Genomic DNA, 18,335 nt, shown 5'->3' with positions numbered 1-18,335 from the left:
GTACTGAAGAAAGTACACGCCGGTACAAGCGTTATAATTAAGAATATTGTTAAACCCCTGATGAAGTCTTTGTAAAGACGAAACGCGTTGGGTTGTTGACTATACGTTTCCAAAAGAAATACCATCTTCAGATGTGATACTTGAGAATTTTTTTAATAAAAACACTCTGGTTTTACGATTACAAATTGTATTGTATTATATTTAACTGCTATTGGTGGAAGTCTGAGCTGGTGGCTCAAGCGCTCTCTATTCCCTGCTTTCTCTCTCTCTCTCTATATATATATATATATATATATATATATATATATATATATATATATATATATATATATATATATATATATATCTCATGTAAGAAATAGCGTCACTCCAGGTACTTTGGTGAAAATACTTTACTGCAAGTCTACAGTGTTTCGGGCCAGAGCCCGTTTTCAGGACAGAAACACTGTAGACTTGCAGTAAAGTATTTTCACCAAAGTACCTGGAGTGACGCTATTTCTTACATGAGATATACAAGCACTGGTACTGTCCAGTGAACAGCGGGCACCCAGGCCAAGTTATACCAGCAAAGCAGGTGCCAGTAAAGAGTGTCGGACCTCTTAACATTATATATATATATATATATATATATATATATATATATATATATATATATATATATATATATATATATAGAGAGAGAGGTAGGTGTAGGCCTGGCACTCCTCCAGCAAATCAATGGACCCAGGTGCCCTCCGGAACAGTAATGTACAGGTATTTGATAGAAGAAACAAACGCGGCACTCTGGGAATTTCAAAACGTGTATTACAGCATAGAAAAAGCTTCCAACGTTTCGGGGTATAACCCCTTTGTCAAGGATATTTGTGCACAAATATCCTTGACAAAGGGGTTATACCCCGAAACGTTGGAAGCTTTTTCTATGCTGTAATACACGTTTTGAAATTCCCAGAGTGCCGCGTTTGTTTCTTCTATCAAATACCTGTATATATATATATATATATATATATATATATATATATAAAAGACTGTATTAGAGAGCCAGCTGGCTGGCTCTCTAATACAGTCTTTTGTGTTATACCATTTTGTGAGTTTCAGCACTCCCTTCCATTTATGGAGTAAGTGTGTGCAGCCCTGTCCCATGGTCATGCTATATATATATATATATATATATATATATATATATATATATATATATATATATATATATATATATATATATATATATATAATTTATATAAATATAATATATATATATATTTATAGAAATAAATAATATATATAAATAATTACTACTGTTTGAATACAATTTTTAAGGGGGTAGATGGGGAGTGCTGTCCCCGGGTGCTGGGAGGAGGGGGGGTACCTTTCAGCCTGCGGTCAGAGCTCAGCGGAGGGGATGATGTGCGCCGCTGCTGTACCTCTCCCCGCAGCCGCGAAGTTCCTGCGGCGAATGTACAGTCAGTGGTCCCTCTGGCGCATGGGAACCAGTACTAGTTCCCATGCGCCAGAGGGACCGCCGACACTGACTGTCCATTCGCTGCAGGGACCGGCTGCCGGGGGGTGGTACAGCAGCGACGCACATCATCCCCTCCGCTGAGCTCCGACCGCAGGCTGACAGGTACCCTCAGCAGCCACAGGGACCCTCCTCCTCCCGCACATCATCCCCTCCGCTGAGCTCCGACCGCAGGCTGACAGGTACGCTCAGCAGCCGCAGGGACCCCCTCCTCCCGCAGCAGCTGGGCACATCTTTCCCAGCACTGCACGCTGTGGACCCGCTGAGGGTGCCTGCACCCGCAGCGGGACCATTTACACGGGTCCTGTCCGGGTTCTACTCAGGTTAGGACCTGGGTAAAGGACCCGTGTAAATGGACACGGATATACCCCATTTACACCGCCGATGATCCGGGTCTGACCTGCAGCTGACCCGGATTTTTTAGCGGTGTAATAGGGGTATAAATTACACAATAAGTAAACTGTGCAATGAAAGTCTTATTACTTGAGGTATACTCAGCCACATAGAACTGTTTTGGTCACTTCATTGTCAAACTCTTTTTATTCTATAGGAAAGGAAAATGTATAAACAGCGGCGGCTCTTACCTCTGCTGAGGAGGGGGGCTGCCACGATGAAAACCCCACCTCCCCTGCTGCTCTGCTCCCCGCTGCTGCCACCGCAAATGATTCCTGGTCCCAGCCGCCGGACCCCTGCACGGGGCCAGCGCATGCACAGTAACTTCTTACATGCTGTGCATGTGCTGGCCCCAGCCTCCATGGGCTGCCTTTGCAGCAGCCCCCGGAGGCATATTCAGGGTCCCGGATCCGGAACATGCGCAGTATCATCCACAGTACTGCACATGCGCAGAACCCATTTTGGGGGCTGCCCTGTAGCTACGGATAGAGAGGGATTCCGCAGGGAAGGAAAACCTCCCAATGGGACTGCCTTGAGTGACTGGCAGGTCGGACATCCAATAGCAAGTCAATGCCAGTCACAGTGTAGTCAGAGCAGTCTCACAGACCGCATCTGCCTTCACTTAGGCAGAGAACCATGGCAGATATTACCTGGGGGACTGCAGCCCTGCCGCCCACAGGTAAAAACCGCCACTGTGTATAAATAAAAAAAGTGAAAACTGGGCATGTAAATAACTGCAACAGCTTGTGGGGCAGAGCTAAGGAAGGCCAAGCTCAACATGAAACAGTATACATTAAGTATGCAATGTTAAAACAGGGTTAAATGTGGTCCTATTATGTGTAGAGCTTTGTTAAAAAAAATGAAGTCCCTCTCTGTGGAGCATCTTTGCCTCTGTGATAACGATGCAGTTTTTTAATGGCCAGTTTCTTCAGTTTTAGCATACCTGGGTTCCTTGCGATCTATTTATCATTTTACTGATTGTTCTCCTTATGTTCTTCTACCGCAACCCTCAAGAGCACTTGATGGTTCTTTTGATGTGTGAATAGAGCAGAATTGCACGTAAAGCTGTCACCGCACTCTATACATGGGTACGGTTTCTCTCTTCTGTGGATTCTCCGATGGACCAGAAGATGTGATTGTCGAGTAACAGTCTTGTCACACTTAGGGCACCCGTGCGGCCTCACAGCTTGATGTGTCTTCTTGTGAGCATTGAGGTGAGACCTGCGTATGTATCGTTTGCTACACAAGTTACATCCAAAGGGGCGCTCTCCAGTATGCTTGGCCTGATGCGTGACCAAAGAAGACCTCACCACAAACCGTTTCCCACAATCACAGACAAACGGCTTCTCCCCGCTGTGACTTCGCATATGAGTGGCCAAGTAGGATTTCTGAGTAAAGGTTTTCCCACAATCCTTACACACAAATGGCTTTTTGCTGGAGTGTGTTTTCTGGTGACTGGCAAGATTAGAGCTGCTGGTAAAGGATTTATCACAGTGAGAGCAGTGGTATGGCCTCTCTCCTGTGTGCGTTCTCTGGTGTAAAATTAAGTGAGAATTCCTAGTGAAGCTCTTCCCACAAACAGTGCAAATGTAAGGTTTCTCCCCTGTGTGAATTATCTGGTGTCGAACATAGTTGGAACTATCTGTGAAGCTTTTGCCACACTGTATGCATGCATACGGTTTTACCTCATTGTGTGTTTTTTGGTGCTTAACCAAACTTACATTACTTGTAAAACTCTTCCCACACACTCCACATGGAAATGGTTTCTCCCCTGTATGGGATCTTCTGTGTATTACAAGGTAAGAGTTGCGGGTGAAACCCTTTCCGCACTCTCTACATACATACATCCTCTCCCCGGTATGTGTCCGTTGATGGACCACAAGATAAGACCGGTAGATGAAGCTTTTCCCGCACTCGAAACAAATATAATGCTTCTGCTCTTTCTGATGTAAGTGTTTATAGATATACTTTGGTTTATCCCACAAGTGTTTACCACTCTCTCTGGTTTTTAAAGGAGCAACTTCTTGAGGTTTTTCAACAGGTTTTATGTTGGTGGTTGAAACAAATTGACTAGAGTTTGTGGTGGTTTGTGTTCCTAATGTTTCTTGACTCTGGATGTCCTTGGCAGTGGCTGTATTGTCTTTTACACATAGTGCAGAATCCCTTATGGGCATTTTAGAAGTGTTGGTAGGAGCGGAGAAATTATTTTCAGCAGTGTAATACGGTGGAATGGTCTCTCCCATTGACCAACCAGTATAATAGATATCAATCTCAGTGTCCTTTATTTTATTCTGACACAGGGAGCTGCAGTCTGCAAGACAAACACCAGCATACGAAGTTAGAAAGTAATTGTACATGAAAATTCCTAATAAGAACAAACAACGCACTGCAAATATCCACAAATTTCAGGAATTTCAGAATTAAAGATATTCCAAGTAATGTTATGATCCAGAATTCATTAGCAAAATAGCATATACATATAACACGTGTGCATGTAGGGTGACATTTATACCGCTTTCACACTGCCAAAACGTTTTAAAAAACTGTATTTTTAAACGGTATTTAAAACGGGTCTGAGACTTCACATTGCAGTAGATTACCGTTTTAAATACCGTTTAAGTACCATTCACATCAGTCAACCCGTTTAATCCCCTCAACACGTTTCAAGGCAGAATGCAGGGGACAGCCTATCACAGGTCTGTAGTCTGTTGTTTTTACTAAATACCGTTTCAGAGCCATTCTCACTGCATACGAAACGGATCTGAAACGTGTAGGACTCTGCTTTTTAAACATTTTAAAATACCGGTTAACTTTAACCGGTAAATCAACTCTGGCACTTTCCCACTGCAGCCTTAAACGTTTTGAAGTGGGAAAAAATGGCAATATAGGGTTTAACAAGTGCAGTGTGAAAGGAGTATTAATAGGATGAGAGATTCAAAAAGAGAGAGCTTTGCAAAGAAATCTCCAGGTTTTTTTTTTTTTTTAAAGCGGCATTCATTTACACTGCAAAATCAAACCGGTTCTGCAGTGTAAATGATTGCCGCTTTAAAAAAAAACTGGAGACTTCTTACCAAATCTCTCACTTTCTGATCTATCATCCTATTAAATTTCCCCCCTAATGTCTAACATTATACACTCATACTAGAATTTGGCCATACATTTGTTTTATTATTTTTTATGATCACTGTTAAGGTTCATGCACACTGGGTCGTTTTTGCCCAGTGTGTATGCCCCCGCAGCAGAATTTATCCCATGTAAAAAATGGCACATGAAGTGACAAATCGTTAGTAAACTCTCCCGGGCAGCTGCTGGGGGAGGTCAGGGGAAATTAGGTCTGACCTGTCCTTCGGACAAGTTGGCCTAATGTATGGGGGCCTTTAATACATCTCCCCTATTGTTTCCTGTTTCTAATTGGCTATTTAACTACTGTGTGCAGCAGGCACTAGCAAACAGGGTGTACAGAGATCTTCTATGTAAACATTTTGTATAAATATATTTATTTATAAAAATCTATTGAATAAATCATAGCTTTGAAAAGAGTCAGCAATCCTTTAAGGTGCTTTCTCATATCTTCCATACTTATCAGTTTGAGGAGACTACCCCATCATCCCGGATGTAGGGTATTCTTCCCAATTTGATAGGGATTGGCAGGTGTACCCACTAGGAACCTGTCCATGCCTATCCATGGTTTGTTCACTCCGCCAGGGTCTCATAGCCCATTTTTCGGCTTTGGCAATCTCCAATGTTGTGAGTTATGCAATGTGAACACACAAGAAAGGACCAAAACTCAATAATTTATTTCATAAGTGTGACTTGGGGGGACAGGCTGGGGGACAGAATGAATGGAGCATTGTTTTACAGCTTGTGTCGCAATGGACTTTTTCCTTTATATTTAGTTTCCTGCTATGCACTAACTGTAACTCATAGGTATAGCAGTAGCAATAACGACTACCTCTGCGTGTTACATCCCAGCCACATCATTGGGTAGCCGACACTGTGCATGCACAAACTGTATAGCCCCGTACACACAGGGCGACAGAGACTGTGCTAAGTGATGCAGTTATCTCGCTGCACAGATCGATGCTAAGCAATCTGTCATAGCCAGTGTTCTCTGTATGCAGATCTAGTCATAAATCTAGTCAGGCGATAGCGGTGCATGGGACCACCGTGCATCACCGGTGGCCATATACACAGAGGGATCCATGTGTAACACCCCATAACTGTGGAATAATAGGTGCCGTGTATTCCAGTTAACCAGGGGTTAATATACCTTAGCACCAGGCAGAGCTCAGCCCTAAAGAGTTAAACCCAGACAGGCTGGAGTGTGACAGGAAGAGAGAGGTCAGAGGTGACCTGAGCCAGCAGCTTGAGAGTAGGAGGAAAGCTAGCACATGAAGAGGAGACTTCTCCTGCAGCTGAGTGACACTGTGCGTAAGGAGTAAGCAGTGTAGCCTGTGAGTGTGTGGAGAACTCCTGTATAGAGAGAGGAGGACAACAGCGTGGCATCTGTGACCCCTGACCTGCCAGACGCTTCAGCAGCAGAGAGTTCGAGCAATAAATGACAGCCTGTGAGGCCTGTTAGAGAAGGAGCCAATCATGCAGAGTGCACACAGTCCAAGAGAATACAGCAGCTCAAGGCTCAGCAGTGAGAGCCCAGCACACAGCAGAGTCTGGACACCAGAGAAGACAGGAGGCAGAGACTGGTCAGAACCAGCACCAGCTACAGGTACACTACACTACTGCACACTGCCCCCAACTAGCACACCCAGTTAGGTTGCCTGCCCGACACCTAGTACAGCCAGCGGCCCTGTGTAGCTGAGTGTGGCAACGCTGAGGCGCCCGCACTAGCAGTCCCCGGAGGGTACACAGCGATGGGCGAAGATTCACTGACCCCAGCCGGAGTCAAGACCTCTCCAGTCTTTCTCAAGACCTCCCCTTCACCGTCTTTACCCATTCCTCATAGCAGAATCCCAGAATTGCCACTGTAGTGGGTTTAGTGAAAACCCATGGAGAAGCTAGGACAATCCCTCGGGATTTGTGATAGTTCACTTTTTCTTCACCTTTAAAGTATAGTTAATGGAACACTAGTGCCACCCGGTGGCTTAAGGACCAAACTGCGACCTCATATAGAATTAATAGGAAAAGCCGGCAACTACATTAAGTCCTATGCATAGGCCTCCGTCGGGACTGACCGGTCTTATTAACAGAGAGTGTACCCGGGTACTTAGAGTGAGTCGAGTATTGATTTTATGGTAATTCGCTAAAACTATTTGTTAGTATAACAGTTGGTTGTAATGTTCGCTCGGTATTATCACTGTATCCAGGTGTAAATTAGTGGACCAGCTCACCGGTCCAGCAGCGTATTGGAAGTAGTTTCTCAAACTGCAGTGATAGGCCGAGTACGGAGTAACTCAGAGTTACCGGTAGCTCCATTGTCCTTTTATGGTATATCACATTTGTATGCATAGTGTGAGTTGTATTGCATTGATTGTATTCTGATATTGTGGAATTGTTGTGATGTCATTACGTAAAGAAGGCAGCCGTTCCCAGTGGCTGTGTTACAATAAAAGGTCAAAGTAATTCTTTTGTCGACTGTTCTGTGCCACCATCCTGTATCACGAGAAGACTCCTGACTGGAATCCGTCAGACCGGGGAAACACGACCCCCACCGCATCCCACCAGGTAACCCTATCCAGGTGCTTACACATGCATAATGTCTAAGCAAGCTAGTCAGATTGCTTAGAAATGGGGCTTTAATCACCCCATGTGTATGCCCCATAAGTTTCCACAGCCAGACAGAGGCTGGCAACCTGCTCCTCTGTCCTAACTGATGCTACAGGATGCCTTGGGGCATATTGGACATTGATTTGTCAAGTTGATTGGGGGGGGGGGCAAGCAGAAAGGCACACTTTTATCTCTGCTGATTGGTCAGAGTGCATCCTGTATCATGGGATGTGCAGGAAGGCATACTCTTCTCCCCTTGGGCTGCTGATTGGCCAGAGAACATACTATATGTAGGACTTTTTTTTTTATTCTTTTTTTTTTTTTTTTTGGGGGGGGGGGGGGTGCAACGTCACTATCATTATGTAAGACACAACACCTGTGACCTACTCGGGACACCATAAGGTGTAGCCAACACACAGTTTGAGACAACACCTATATATTTGGTATATATCTGACCATTTATTGATACAAATAATGCTGTTGGTTTATAACTTTTTTCTCACTGTAATGAGCATGAGTTTATTTCTATAAACCACACACTGTCCTACCATAGGAATCTGTAATATTTTTCTCAGTTATTCTGTCCATGATGAGTATTCCTCAGGACTTTCCTTCCTGCTAAAAAAAAGGTAAGGCTTATTTAAGTACAACATTTATTATGATGGGGGATGGGTTGGCACAGGTTATATGAATTAATAGGTTAATAAACAAAATTAGACAGAAACCAACATGAGAACTGCTGATATTATACCTCTGATTTTACAGCAGTATAGAGTTGGCGGTGCTCCCAAAGAAGGTTCAGAAATTAACTGAAAAGAAGGGTGTCAAAGGGTGACAGTAAGGAACACAAAAAAGTTTTTTGGGGGACACTTATGAAATATAGAAAATTCAGAGAATCATGAGAAGATTAAGATTGAACTTTTATTGGTATGGCTAAAAAAACATACATATTCATTTATTGCAAAAAAATACATGTACATCACACAGTCATTGATTGATTGACTCTCACGTCTTTAAAACATGGAGACAGGAGATACCCAGGAATGGGTTTCTTAGCGTGTTGGTAAGCGAAATGTTTTTAACAACTGATTAAGATTATTTAAGCTCAACAAGGTTTTCTCAAAATGTGAAAATCAATCCTAATACATATGTAGTCTTTGAAAGGCAATTTAGGATAGTAAATTATGAGCTACCTTTATAACAGATGCAAGTAATTATATCAGTTGTTGTGGCGCAGGACACACCCCACTTGAGTGGTCTCCAGAATTAAGAAAAAAGACAAAGATTAAATACAGAGTTCAAGCAGAGAAGAAGAAAGAATGATGAATAACATGCAACACCCTCTAGACCAGACTTGTCCAAAGTCCGGCGCAGGGGCCAATTGCAGCCCGTGCTGTCATTTCAAGCGGCCCGCAGCCTCCAGCCAGAAGCGGGTGGAGCATCAGATGGGGGACACACAGCACTGAAGGTGGAGCCTCGGCGAGCGTGCCTTTACCTTGCTGTCTGCAGCAGTGAGGAGGTGTAGGCCGCCACAGTGAGATGTATTTGGCGTCTTTCAGGTGAGTATGCATCCAACCCCTGCAGCTGCAATTGTATATCACCCTCCTCCACAATCACAGTGACAGCAGTGTTTGGGGAGGGGGGCAGCAAGGGGGAAGCTTGCTCCCGTAAAATGCAGAGTGGAGGGCGGCAGCGGGAGCCCAAGCATCCCCTGTCCTTGCAGTTCCTGCTTTGCCTCTCCATCCTCTGGCTCACACAAGGGGCTGGGAAACATAAAGAGAAGGGAGGGGGCAGGCAGGGGGACATACAGTCAATGGGGGCAGAGTGGGGGACATACAGTGAAGGAGGGTCAGGCTGGGGACAGTGAATGGAGGCAGTGATGGACATTCAGAGAAGGGGGGGCAGGCTGTGGGACATAGTGAATGGGAGTCATACAGTGAATGAGGGCACATTGGGGGACATACAGTGAAAGAGGGTCAGGCTTTGGGACATTCAGTGAATGGAGGCAGTGATGGACATTCAGAGAAGGGGGGGCAGGCTGGGGGACAGAGTGAATGGGTACAGAGTGGGGAACATACAGTGAATGGTGGACATACAGTGAAGGAGGAGCAGGCTGGGGGACATACAGAGAAAGATGGTCAGGCAGGGAAATATACAGTGGAGGGGGCAGAGTGGGGGACATACAGTGAATGGGGGCAGGCTGGAGGAAATGCAGAGAAGGAGGGTAGGCTGGGGGACATAAAGTGAATGGGGGCAGAGTGGGGGACCATTCTGATGTGATTAATGATTCAAAGAATGTCAGGCTGAATGGTCGGCCCCCTCACATTTTCACCTTACCAAAACTGACCCTCGTCGCAAAAAGATTGGACACCCCTGCTCTAAACTGTCCTGCTTCTGTTGTCATAATTGGCTGCAGCACTGGATATTCCCTATTGGTCTTCCAGATAGGTATTAGTCCAGCCTATCACTGCTTAGTTTCTGAGTTCAGAAGTTTTCAGGCGATCCAGTGAAGTATGGCTGTAGACTTTTTTGATTGGCTGGAGAGCAAAGTCAATGAGGTATGCGCTTGAATATACTTCTGCTTCTTGTCCAGTCAGTTGGCGTTTTCCCTGTTACCACCTTGGCATTGCAGAGAAAAATTACCACAGTATGGCAAGTGAGAGAGTAATTAAATAATAGGAAAAAGTGCAGAAGGGGGGAATATCATGCAATGGTCCCACATCTGCTGTCCACATCTTACTAGGCATTGGGTAGTGGATGGTTGCAGGAACAAAACAAAACCTCCCTTGAGACAGCTGCTGTTCCAAATGTACAGAAATACATAAAAGGGTTATCACAGTAATTTTATTAACACAGTAGTTAGATTGATGAAATTTACCCTCCAGCCAAGTCAAGGAGAGTGCTCCGGGTGTCAGTATATGAAAATGACCGATCACCCTGTTCATCCGGGGGTTGTTAGGCAATTAATTGTCAAATAGGTGTATATATATATATATATATATATATATATATATATATATATATATATATATATATATATATATATATATATATATATATATATATATATATATATATATATATATATATACAGTGCTATTTTTGTAGGAAAATAGGTTCAGGAACTGTGGGCGGGGGCAGAAAGTGGGCGGTGATGTGGGAGGAGCTACAAAAGGGGCGTGGCATTACATTTAAAAAAAGAGAGAGAGATAAAAAAAAAGAAAAAACATAATTCCTCACTCCGTCACGCTTATTATACATATACCACACACAGAGATTTGCATTATACATATGCCACACACTGTGATGCCCATTATACATATGCCCCACACCGTCAAGCCCATTATACATATGCCCCACACCGTCAAGCCCATTATACATATGCCCCACACCGTGATGCCCATTATACATATGCCCCACACCGTGATGCCATTATACATATGCCCCACACTGTAACACTTATTATACATATGCCGCACACAGAGATGCCTGTTATACATATGCCACTCACAGAGATGGCCATTATACATATGCCGCACACAGATATGCCCGTTATACATATGCCGCACACAGAGATGCCCGTTATACATATGCCGCACACAGATGCCCATTATTCATAAGGCCCACACAGAGACACCCATTATACATAAGGCCCAGAGGCGTAACTAGAAATCTGTGGGCCCCATAGCAAAATCTTGAACGGGGCCCCCTATACTGTTGTCATTAAAATGTAATTACAGTGCCTTGTGCACACAGAGCTCAGTTCCGGGGAATTCGACCGAGCACCATGTGTATTGAGTACATTATCAAGTACATCTTGATACACATGGCGCTCAGTCGAATTCGCCGGAACTGAGTCCTATGTGCACACGGCACTGTAATAACATTTTAATAACAACAGTATAGGGGGCCCCGTTCAAGATTTTGCTCTGGGGTCCACAGAGTTCTAAATGTTAAGCCATTAGAGAGACGGCTAACTACATCCTGCTAACCACGAGAGCCACAGACAAATACAAAGTAAAGAAAAAATATTCTTGCCTCCACTGTCTATTTGGCCGGGTGATAGCGATGCTGCGGAGCCACACATCACTATCACCCGCTGTGTGGGGCGATTCAGGCAAACCTTCCAAGCGATTTTGACAATGTAGTCAAAAATCGCTTGGAAGAATCACCCAGCGTGTACACCCTTTTAGGGTTGGGGAATTGTAGTGAGGAGCAAGATAGAGAAAGAGAGGTGTGAGAGAGAGAATGGCAGGGAGAGAGGGGAGGATCAGCTTCCCTGCAGATGTGCTGTATGGCGTCAGCGTGAGAGAGAGAGGGATGAGACGGAGAGAGAGAGAGAGAGAGAGAGAGGGATGAGACACACACACAGAGAGAGGGATGAGACACACAGAGAGAGGGATGAGACACACACAGAGAGAGGGATGAAACACACACAGAGAGGAGGATGAGACACACACAGAGAGGGGGATGAGACACACACAGAGAGGGGGATGAGACACACACAGAGAGGGGGATGAGACAGAGAGAGAGAGAGGGGGGATGAGACACAGAGAGAGAAAGGGATGAGACAGAGAGAGAGAGGGAGATGAGACACAGAGAGAGAGAGAGGGAGGGATGAGACAGAGAGAGAGAGAGGAGACGGAGAGAGAGAGAGAGAGGAGACGGAGAGAGAGAGAGAGGGGGGAGACGGGGAGAGGGAAAGAGAGAAAGGGGAGACAGAGTCCATTCCACTTTCCCTTTAGTAAAGTTTGGTTACCTCCAGCAGCGCCGGGTCTCCAGGGACAGGTCTACCGCTGGGTATACAGTGCCAGCCAGGCCTCCCCTTCTGCCGGCTCTCTGCGGACGGCCTCCCACCAGGTCTCAGGTGCCTTGCCTCCTGCCCGCCGTGCCCCGGCTCCAGCGGCTAGCTTCCCTGCAGATGTGCTGTATGGCGTTGGCGAGAGAGAGAGGGATGAGACGGAGAGAGGGATGAGATGGAGAGAGAGAGGGATGAGACACACACAGAGAGAGGGATGAGACACAGAGAGGGGGATGAGACACAGAGAGGGGGATGAGACACAGAGAGGGGGATGAGACAGAGAGGGGGATGAGACACAGAGAGGGGGATGAGACACAGAGAGAGAGAGGGGGGATGAGACACAGAGAGAGAAAGGAATGAGACAGAGAGAGAGGGAGATGAGACACAGAGAGAGAGAGGGAGGGATGAGACAGATAGAGAGAGGGATGAGACATAGAGAGAGAGAGAGAGGGATGAGTGAGAGAGGGATGAGACAGAGAGAGAGAGAGAGAGGAGACAGAGAGGAGACAGAGAGAGAGAGAGGAGACAGAGAGAGAGAGAGGAGACAGAGAGAGAGAGAGGAGACAGAGAGAGAGAGAGGGGGAGACGGGGAGAGGGAAAGAGAGAAAGGGGAGACAGAGTCCTTTCCACTTTCCCTTTAGTAAAGTTTGGTTACCTCCAGCAGCGCCGGGTCTCCAGGGACAGGTCTACCGCTGGGTATCCAGTGCCAGCCAGGCCTCCCCTTCCACCAGCTCTCCGCGGACGGCCTCCCACCAGGTCTCAGGTGCCTTGCCTCCTGCCCGCCGTGCCCTGGCTCCAGCGGCTATCTTCCCTAATCCCTGCAGATGTGCTGTATTGCGTCGGCGTGCCTCAGCGTCACAGCACGCTGCTGCTCTCGATCGCAGCAGTTAGGTTTACTGTTAGTTTGCACGCCAGGGCTGGTCACTAGGTTGTGACGTGAGCCCCAGCACCAGTGTCACCAGAGAGGGATTAGGGGATGGGGAGAGCCTGGATCAACTGACTGGCCCTCCTAACCCCTTATTGTGCAACCCGCCACCGGGCGCCGGCGGGAGAGAGCAATAAGAGAGGCAGGCGGGGGCCGGGCTTGACAGCGTGTCTCAGCGGGAGGAGGGCGCAGGAGTCACCATGGACGCGCGCTGACACTGACGTCAGCCGCATCCATGGAGTAGGAGGCCAAGGGGCGGTGGCAGGAAGTACATCTTCCTTGCCACTGCGGAAACAGAGATTATCATTGTAGATAATTTCTGTGCGTGCAGGCACGGTGCAGCCTGCGCCCGGCGTTGAACTACCGGAACGCCGTTCCTGGTGAGGTCATTTTTCAATTGAACTTCAGGAACGGCGTTCCGGACCGTTCCGCCACAAAAATAGCCCTGTATATATATATATATATATATATATATATATATATATATATATATATATATATATATATATATATATATATATATATATATATATATATATATATATCCACACAATGGTTTAAATGCTATAAATTAGCCAGACAAAAAACCCAGACAAGATATTAATGAATAAATGCCGTGGTGTAGGTGAAGGACTTCTAAAGTTAGATTGCGCTCACAGTTAAAGACAAATAAATGATCCCTTAGCAGTATATTAGGTGGAATAGTAGTGTGGCCATTCGCTGGTCAAATATGCTAACTGCTGAACATAAAACAGTGCCGAGAAGAGGAACTAATTTACAATGCCTCTGATGCCAGAAGTTGGTCTGCGGCAATTATAGAGATACAGCATGATGCCCAGAATAAGGCGGACAGAGCCGCTGATAGAGCAGGCAAACCCTGGCAATGCCCGATACAATTTAATCCGCAGCAATTATGAAGATACAGCATGACGCCCTGGATACAGCGGACTGAGCTGCTGGTAGAGTAGATAGACTCGGGCAATGCCCGGCTGCAGATGTCGGTCCGACACTTTGTCCAGGAGATTAGGAGGGATAGGGTACGGAGTCGGGAAAAGAGGGGGGGGGGGTGTCCTGCGCGTCCCACAGACACGTGTTTCGCTGAGGCTTGATCACTGATGCGTCTCAAGCGAGTCAAGCAATCAATGACTGTGTGATGTACATGTATTGAATAATTACTGGATGCATCTTTTTTGCAATAAAGTAATATGTATGTTTTTTGGCCTTACCAATAAAAGTTAAATCTTAATATTCTCCTGATTCTCTGAATTTTCTGTATTTCATAAGTGTGCCCCAAAAACCTTTTTTGTGTTCCATACTGTCACCTTTTGACACCCTTCTTTTCAGTTAAGTACAAAATTGTCAGAATAAGTTGTTATTATTACTGCAGCAGCCAGATACAATTATTGGGTGCTTGCCAAAAAAGATGCTGATGTCATCAACTGGGGACTATTCAAAGCCCCTGCCTGCACCTTGAAAAAGACCCTCCAGTCGAAACGCGTTGGTGTGGTGCCACTCTTGTGTACACACGGTAGATGTGCCTTAAGATCCTATCCACGATCCGATCAGATAGGATCATGGATAGGATCTTAAGGCACATCCGATTTGCATCCTATCTTGACTATATAGTGCAGATCTGCACTATATAGACAAGGCAGCCAAGACTTTCTGGCTTCCGATACGTGAACGCGCATCGGGATCGCAAGGGTTAAAACCTTGCGATCTGCATCCGATTCCGATGCCAATCCGATGTTGACTATATCGTCAACATCGGAAAGGAAATTGGACCGTGTGTACACAGCATTAGATTTTTTTGTGTGGATATTAAAGGGTTCCTGTCACCCCCATCAAGGACCCCAAACTAACCCCCATGTCTACTAGTACAGAGTACAGCAACGCAGAATCCGCTTTTCAAACTAAAAAAAACCTTTTCATTACCGTGTATCATCCATTCGCGCTGTTGCCTTCATTAGCATAATCTGGAAATGTCCGTCCCAATGTGGGCTAACGGACACTCCCCTGTGATGCTTTCTCAGCCCCCTTTACTTCCTCCTTCTCCCCCTCCCCTTTGCTGAGATCTCGCAGCTGCGCGCAAGTTTCCCTGAAGCCGTCCTGGCAATCTCCATAGTCCCACCCTCCGATGTCATCAGGCCGCGCACCTGTGTGATTCCAGACAGTACAATCAGTACACGCCGCGGAGAGAAGACAGAAGGAAGACTCGTCGCTGCTGCTGCCTGTTTCCTGTCATCCCTCGCTGATCGGTGAGTGCGGCGTGTACTGATTGTACTGTCTGGAATCACACAGGTGCGCGGCCTGATGACATCGGAGGATGGGACTATGGAGATTGCCAGGACGGCTTCAGGGAAACTTGCGCGCAGCTGCGAGATCTCAGCAAAGGGGAGGGGGAGAAGGAGGAAGGGGGCTGAGAAAGCATCACAGGGCCGTGATGCTTAGCACACAGGGGGAGGGACGTTTTTGAAGAATTTGACTCGATCCCTAGCAACGGACTCAGCTCCCCTTGGATACAGGGGACGCTGGAAGGATTTCAAGCCGTTCTAGTGAGTAAAACAGCGCTTAAAAAAAAAAAAAAAAAACACAGCACAGCTTACATAGACCTATACTACATAGCCTAGGGGTTAGTTGGGGGTAGTAAAAGGGGGTGACAGGTATCCTTTAACCCATAAGTCTGTCTACTGTGAAAGATACCTTTATGTGAGAATTCCTGCGCATGTGAATGTAAACATACATGTAAGCACTCGAGAACACAGGAGGTGTGGATGTGTTTGGTATATATATCAACCCCTAAAGAGACCTGTATGTGCAGGTCACAAACTGGTTGCATGTAAGCATACATGTTCAAATTATTATATCATATTTCTTATGTGGTGAACCAATATAAACAGCAGTATTACTTAACCTACAAAAGGATCATCTAAAGTGGATTTGAAATTCTCACGCCCTTGTGGGTGGACTTTCCCTTAAAAAATTGAACTACACATTGATTGTTTAGACTTTGTTACATGTACCTTCTGGAGTGGAAGAATTTGAGAAGAGTCATTCATTTTGATAATGAGAATCCTCTGCTGATAATATCGCTAAACCATTATAATTATATTGTATCAACTGTGCACTGTTGAAGCAATTGGATGCTAAATAATAGCTCAGAAATGGAGCACATCTCGAGCACTGTCATGGCATTGCCACCATATACTGGCAGGACTGTTGCCCTTTGATGTGCCAGATTTGAATGCCTTTTATGTGCTTGCAATTTATAAAGTTACATTTGCACGCCCTACGTTCTTTATGGTGCAAATGTGAATATGTACAATTTCGTCATCAAAGGTACTTTTGTTTTACATCTGCAAAAATTCTAATCTAAATAATAGATGAACCTGCCGGACTTTTGTATTATTGATTGATATAGAGCCTTTTGCATAATGCACCTTTAATGATGTAGAGCTGATCATTCCCGTTTGTGAAACCTATACTGTGTGAATTCGTACTGTGCATGCTCTCCAAACAGGAATGAGTGATCATTATCAGTGTATAATAGCATCATTATATTGTGCTATGTGATCATTATCAGTGTATACAGATTTTCAGACCATTACACAGTACATACGTTCATTATTAGTGTAGAGATAGTCAACATTACTATATAGTGCACAGTTACTATTAGTATATAAATTCTGCACAATTATACGGTGCAAATTGTGCATTATTAGTGTACAGAAATACTCAGCATCACTATACAGTGCATAATGATTATTATCATCAGTATTTTATTTATCAGTGTTTGCATTGCACTATACTACTCACTTTGTTCTCACTGTGCCATAGAACATGTGTAAGCATATCTGCTGGGGTCTGCGAATAGTTAAGCGAATCTGGAATATCTGGTAACATCATTTTATAAAAGCAACGGTACGTTGGGTGTGATCAGCATTTTTAAATGATTACTTGCTACAAAAAAAAAAAAAAAAAGATTGAAATTCGACAAGGGGTATTGTTGCCCAGCGCAATCCGTGATGGCAAATGTGCACAAGGAAAACTATTACCTGCTGCCTTTGTACTGGACATGTGTGATGTGCAGTATATCGGAGGAGGCCGGGCGCAGCGCTCCTGTTCCCCAGCGCAGGGCTCACACCCCACCGGCATTATGGGAACTATGGTCTAACGTGTACAGGGAACAGCAGCATGGTTTAAACTACATTTCCCAGCATTCACTGTTAAGCTTCACCAACGCTCTGCCCTTTGGTTAAAATGAAGGTGATCACCGTGAGGGTTCACGGGACATGTAGTTTTTCTGCAAATATCAAACGATAATAGCTAATAACAATATAGGAGTACCGGGGAAGTGGTCAATAGTGATCATTATAAGGTAAACATGAAAATAGATTGTCCCCCATTGGCAACATTTTGGTTTATTTAGCAATGTTTTTCATGTATTAGGAAGGTATCGTATGCAAGGGCTGAATTGCTGGTTTTATCCACACTATACTGTAAAGTATATTGCTAAATTAGTCAGTCAAAAATGTATTACAGCAATAAGCATAAAGTGTCAGCATGCCTCGACAGCACAATTGATGTATCTTATAGTACTACGACAGCTCTGGAAAGCCTACCTTACTCAGCTGTTTCTTTACTAGTACATTGTTGTTATTTTATTTTTATTTTTTATAATTGGTAATACTCGATGAAAACTGTTGTGTTTCATTGGTTAGAACACATATACTAATATAAAATGTTTGATACCAATTTTTAAATGCCAGCAAGACTGGGTAAACACTTACTCATTTGTCTACATCAATCAGGGCCGGCGCCACCGCTAGGCAGCCCTAGGCATTTGCGCAGGCCACTGGAGGACAGAAGTTGGAGCAGCTGTCCCGCGCCTCCACCCCTGTCGCCGCCGCATCGCCCATCGCTGCCCCCCGTGGAGTGACTCGTCAGGCTGGGGTGAGTCCGCAAGCATAGCATCCCCC

The 18,335-nt window shown here is 45.1% G+C and overlaps 1 protein-coding gene across 3 annotated transcripts; it reads right to left on the bottom strand.

Moving 5' to 3' along the window:
- Window positions 1-1,562: 1,562 nt before the first annotated feature.
- Window positions 1,563-17,513, bottom strand: LOC146072709 (uncharacterized). Of its 3 annotated transcripts, none has more exons than XM_083179903.1 (3): window positions 17,412-17,512; window positions 8,179-8,248; window positions 1,563-4,217 (listed from the first exon to the last, which is right to left on the bottom strand). In XM_083179903.1, the coding sequence occupies exons 2-3, from the start codon at window positions 8,216-8,218 to the stop codon at window positions 2,878-2,880; spliced, it is 1,380 nt and encodes a 459-aa protein (XP_083036029.1). In that variant the 5' UTR covers window positions 8,219-8,248; window positions 17,412-17,512; the 3' UTR covers window positions 1,563-2,877. The 3 variants fall into 3 exon arrangements, with proteins under 3 accessions (XP_083036029.1, XP_083036030.1, XP_083036028.1); XM_083179904.1 differs by having other exon boundaries at window positions 8,179-8,245; window positions 17,412-17,499; XM_083179902.1 differs by lacking the exon at window positions 8,179-8,248 and having other exon boundaries at window positions 17,412-17,513.
- Between the last annotated feature and the right edge of the window lie 822 nt (window positions 17,514-18,335).

The sequence above is a fragment of the Crinia signifera genome, chromosome 4, assembly GCF_055691185.1.
Source record: "Crinia signifera chromosome 4, ASM5569118v1, whole genome shotgun sequence".
In the NCBI taxonomy this organism is placed as follows: Eukaryota; Metazoa; Chordata; class Amphibia; order Anura; family Myobatrachidae; genus Crinia; species Crinia signifera.
Note: the sequence above shows the minus strand (reverse complement) of the source record. Positions and strands in the feature narration are given on the sequence as shown.

What these genes read in the sequence shown, in the direction of transcription:
- LOC146072709 (XM_083179902.1), bottom strand. Translation starts at nt 17,511, where the DNA reads ATGCCGGTGGGGTGTGAGCCCTGCGCTGGGGAACAGGAGCGCTGCGCC. An exon ending in GTCCAGTACAAAGGCAGCAG is followed by an intron (nt 4,218 to 17,411) that starts GTAATAGTTTTC and finishes TTTGTCTTGCAG; the next exon opens with ACTGCAGCTCCCTGTGTCAG.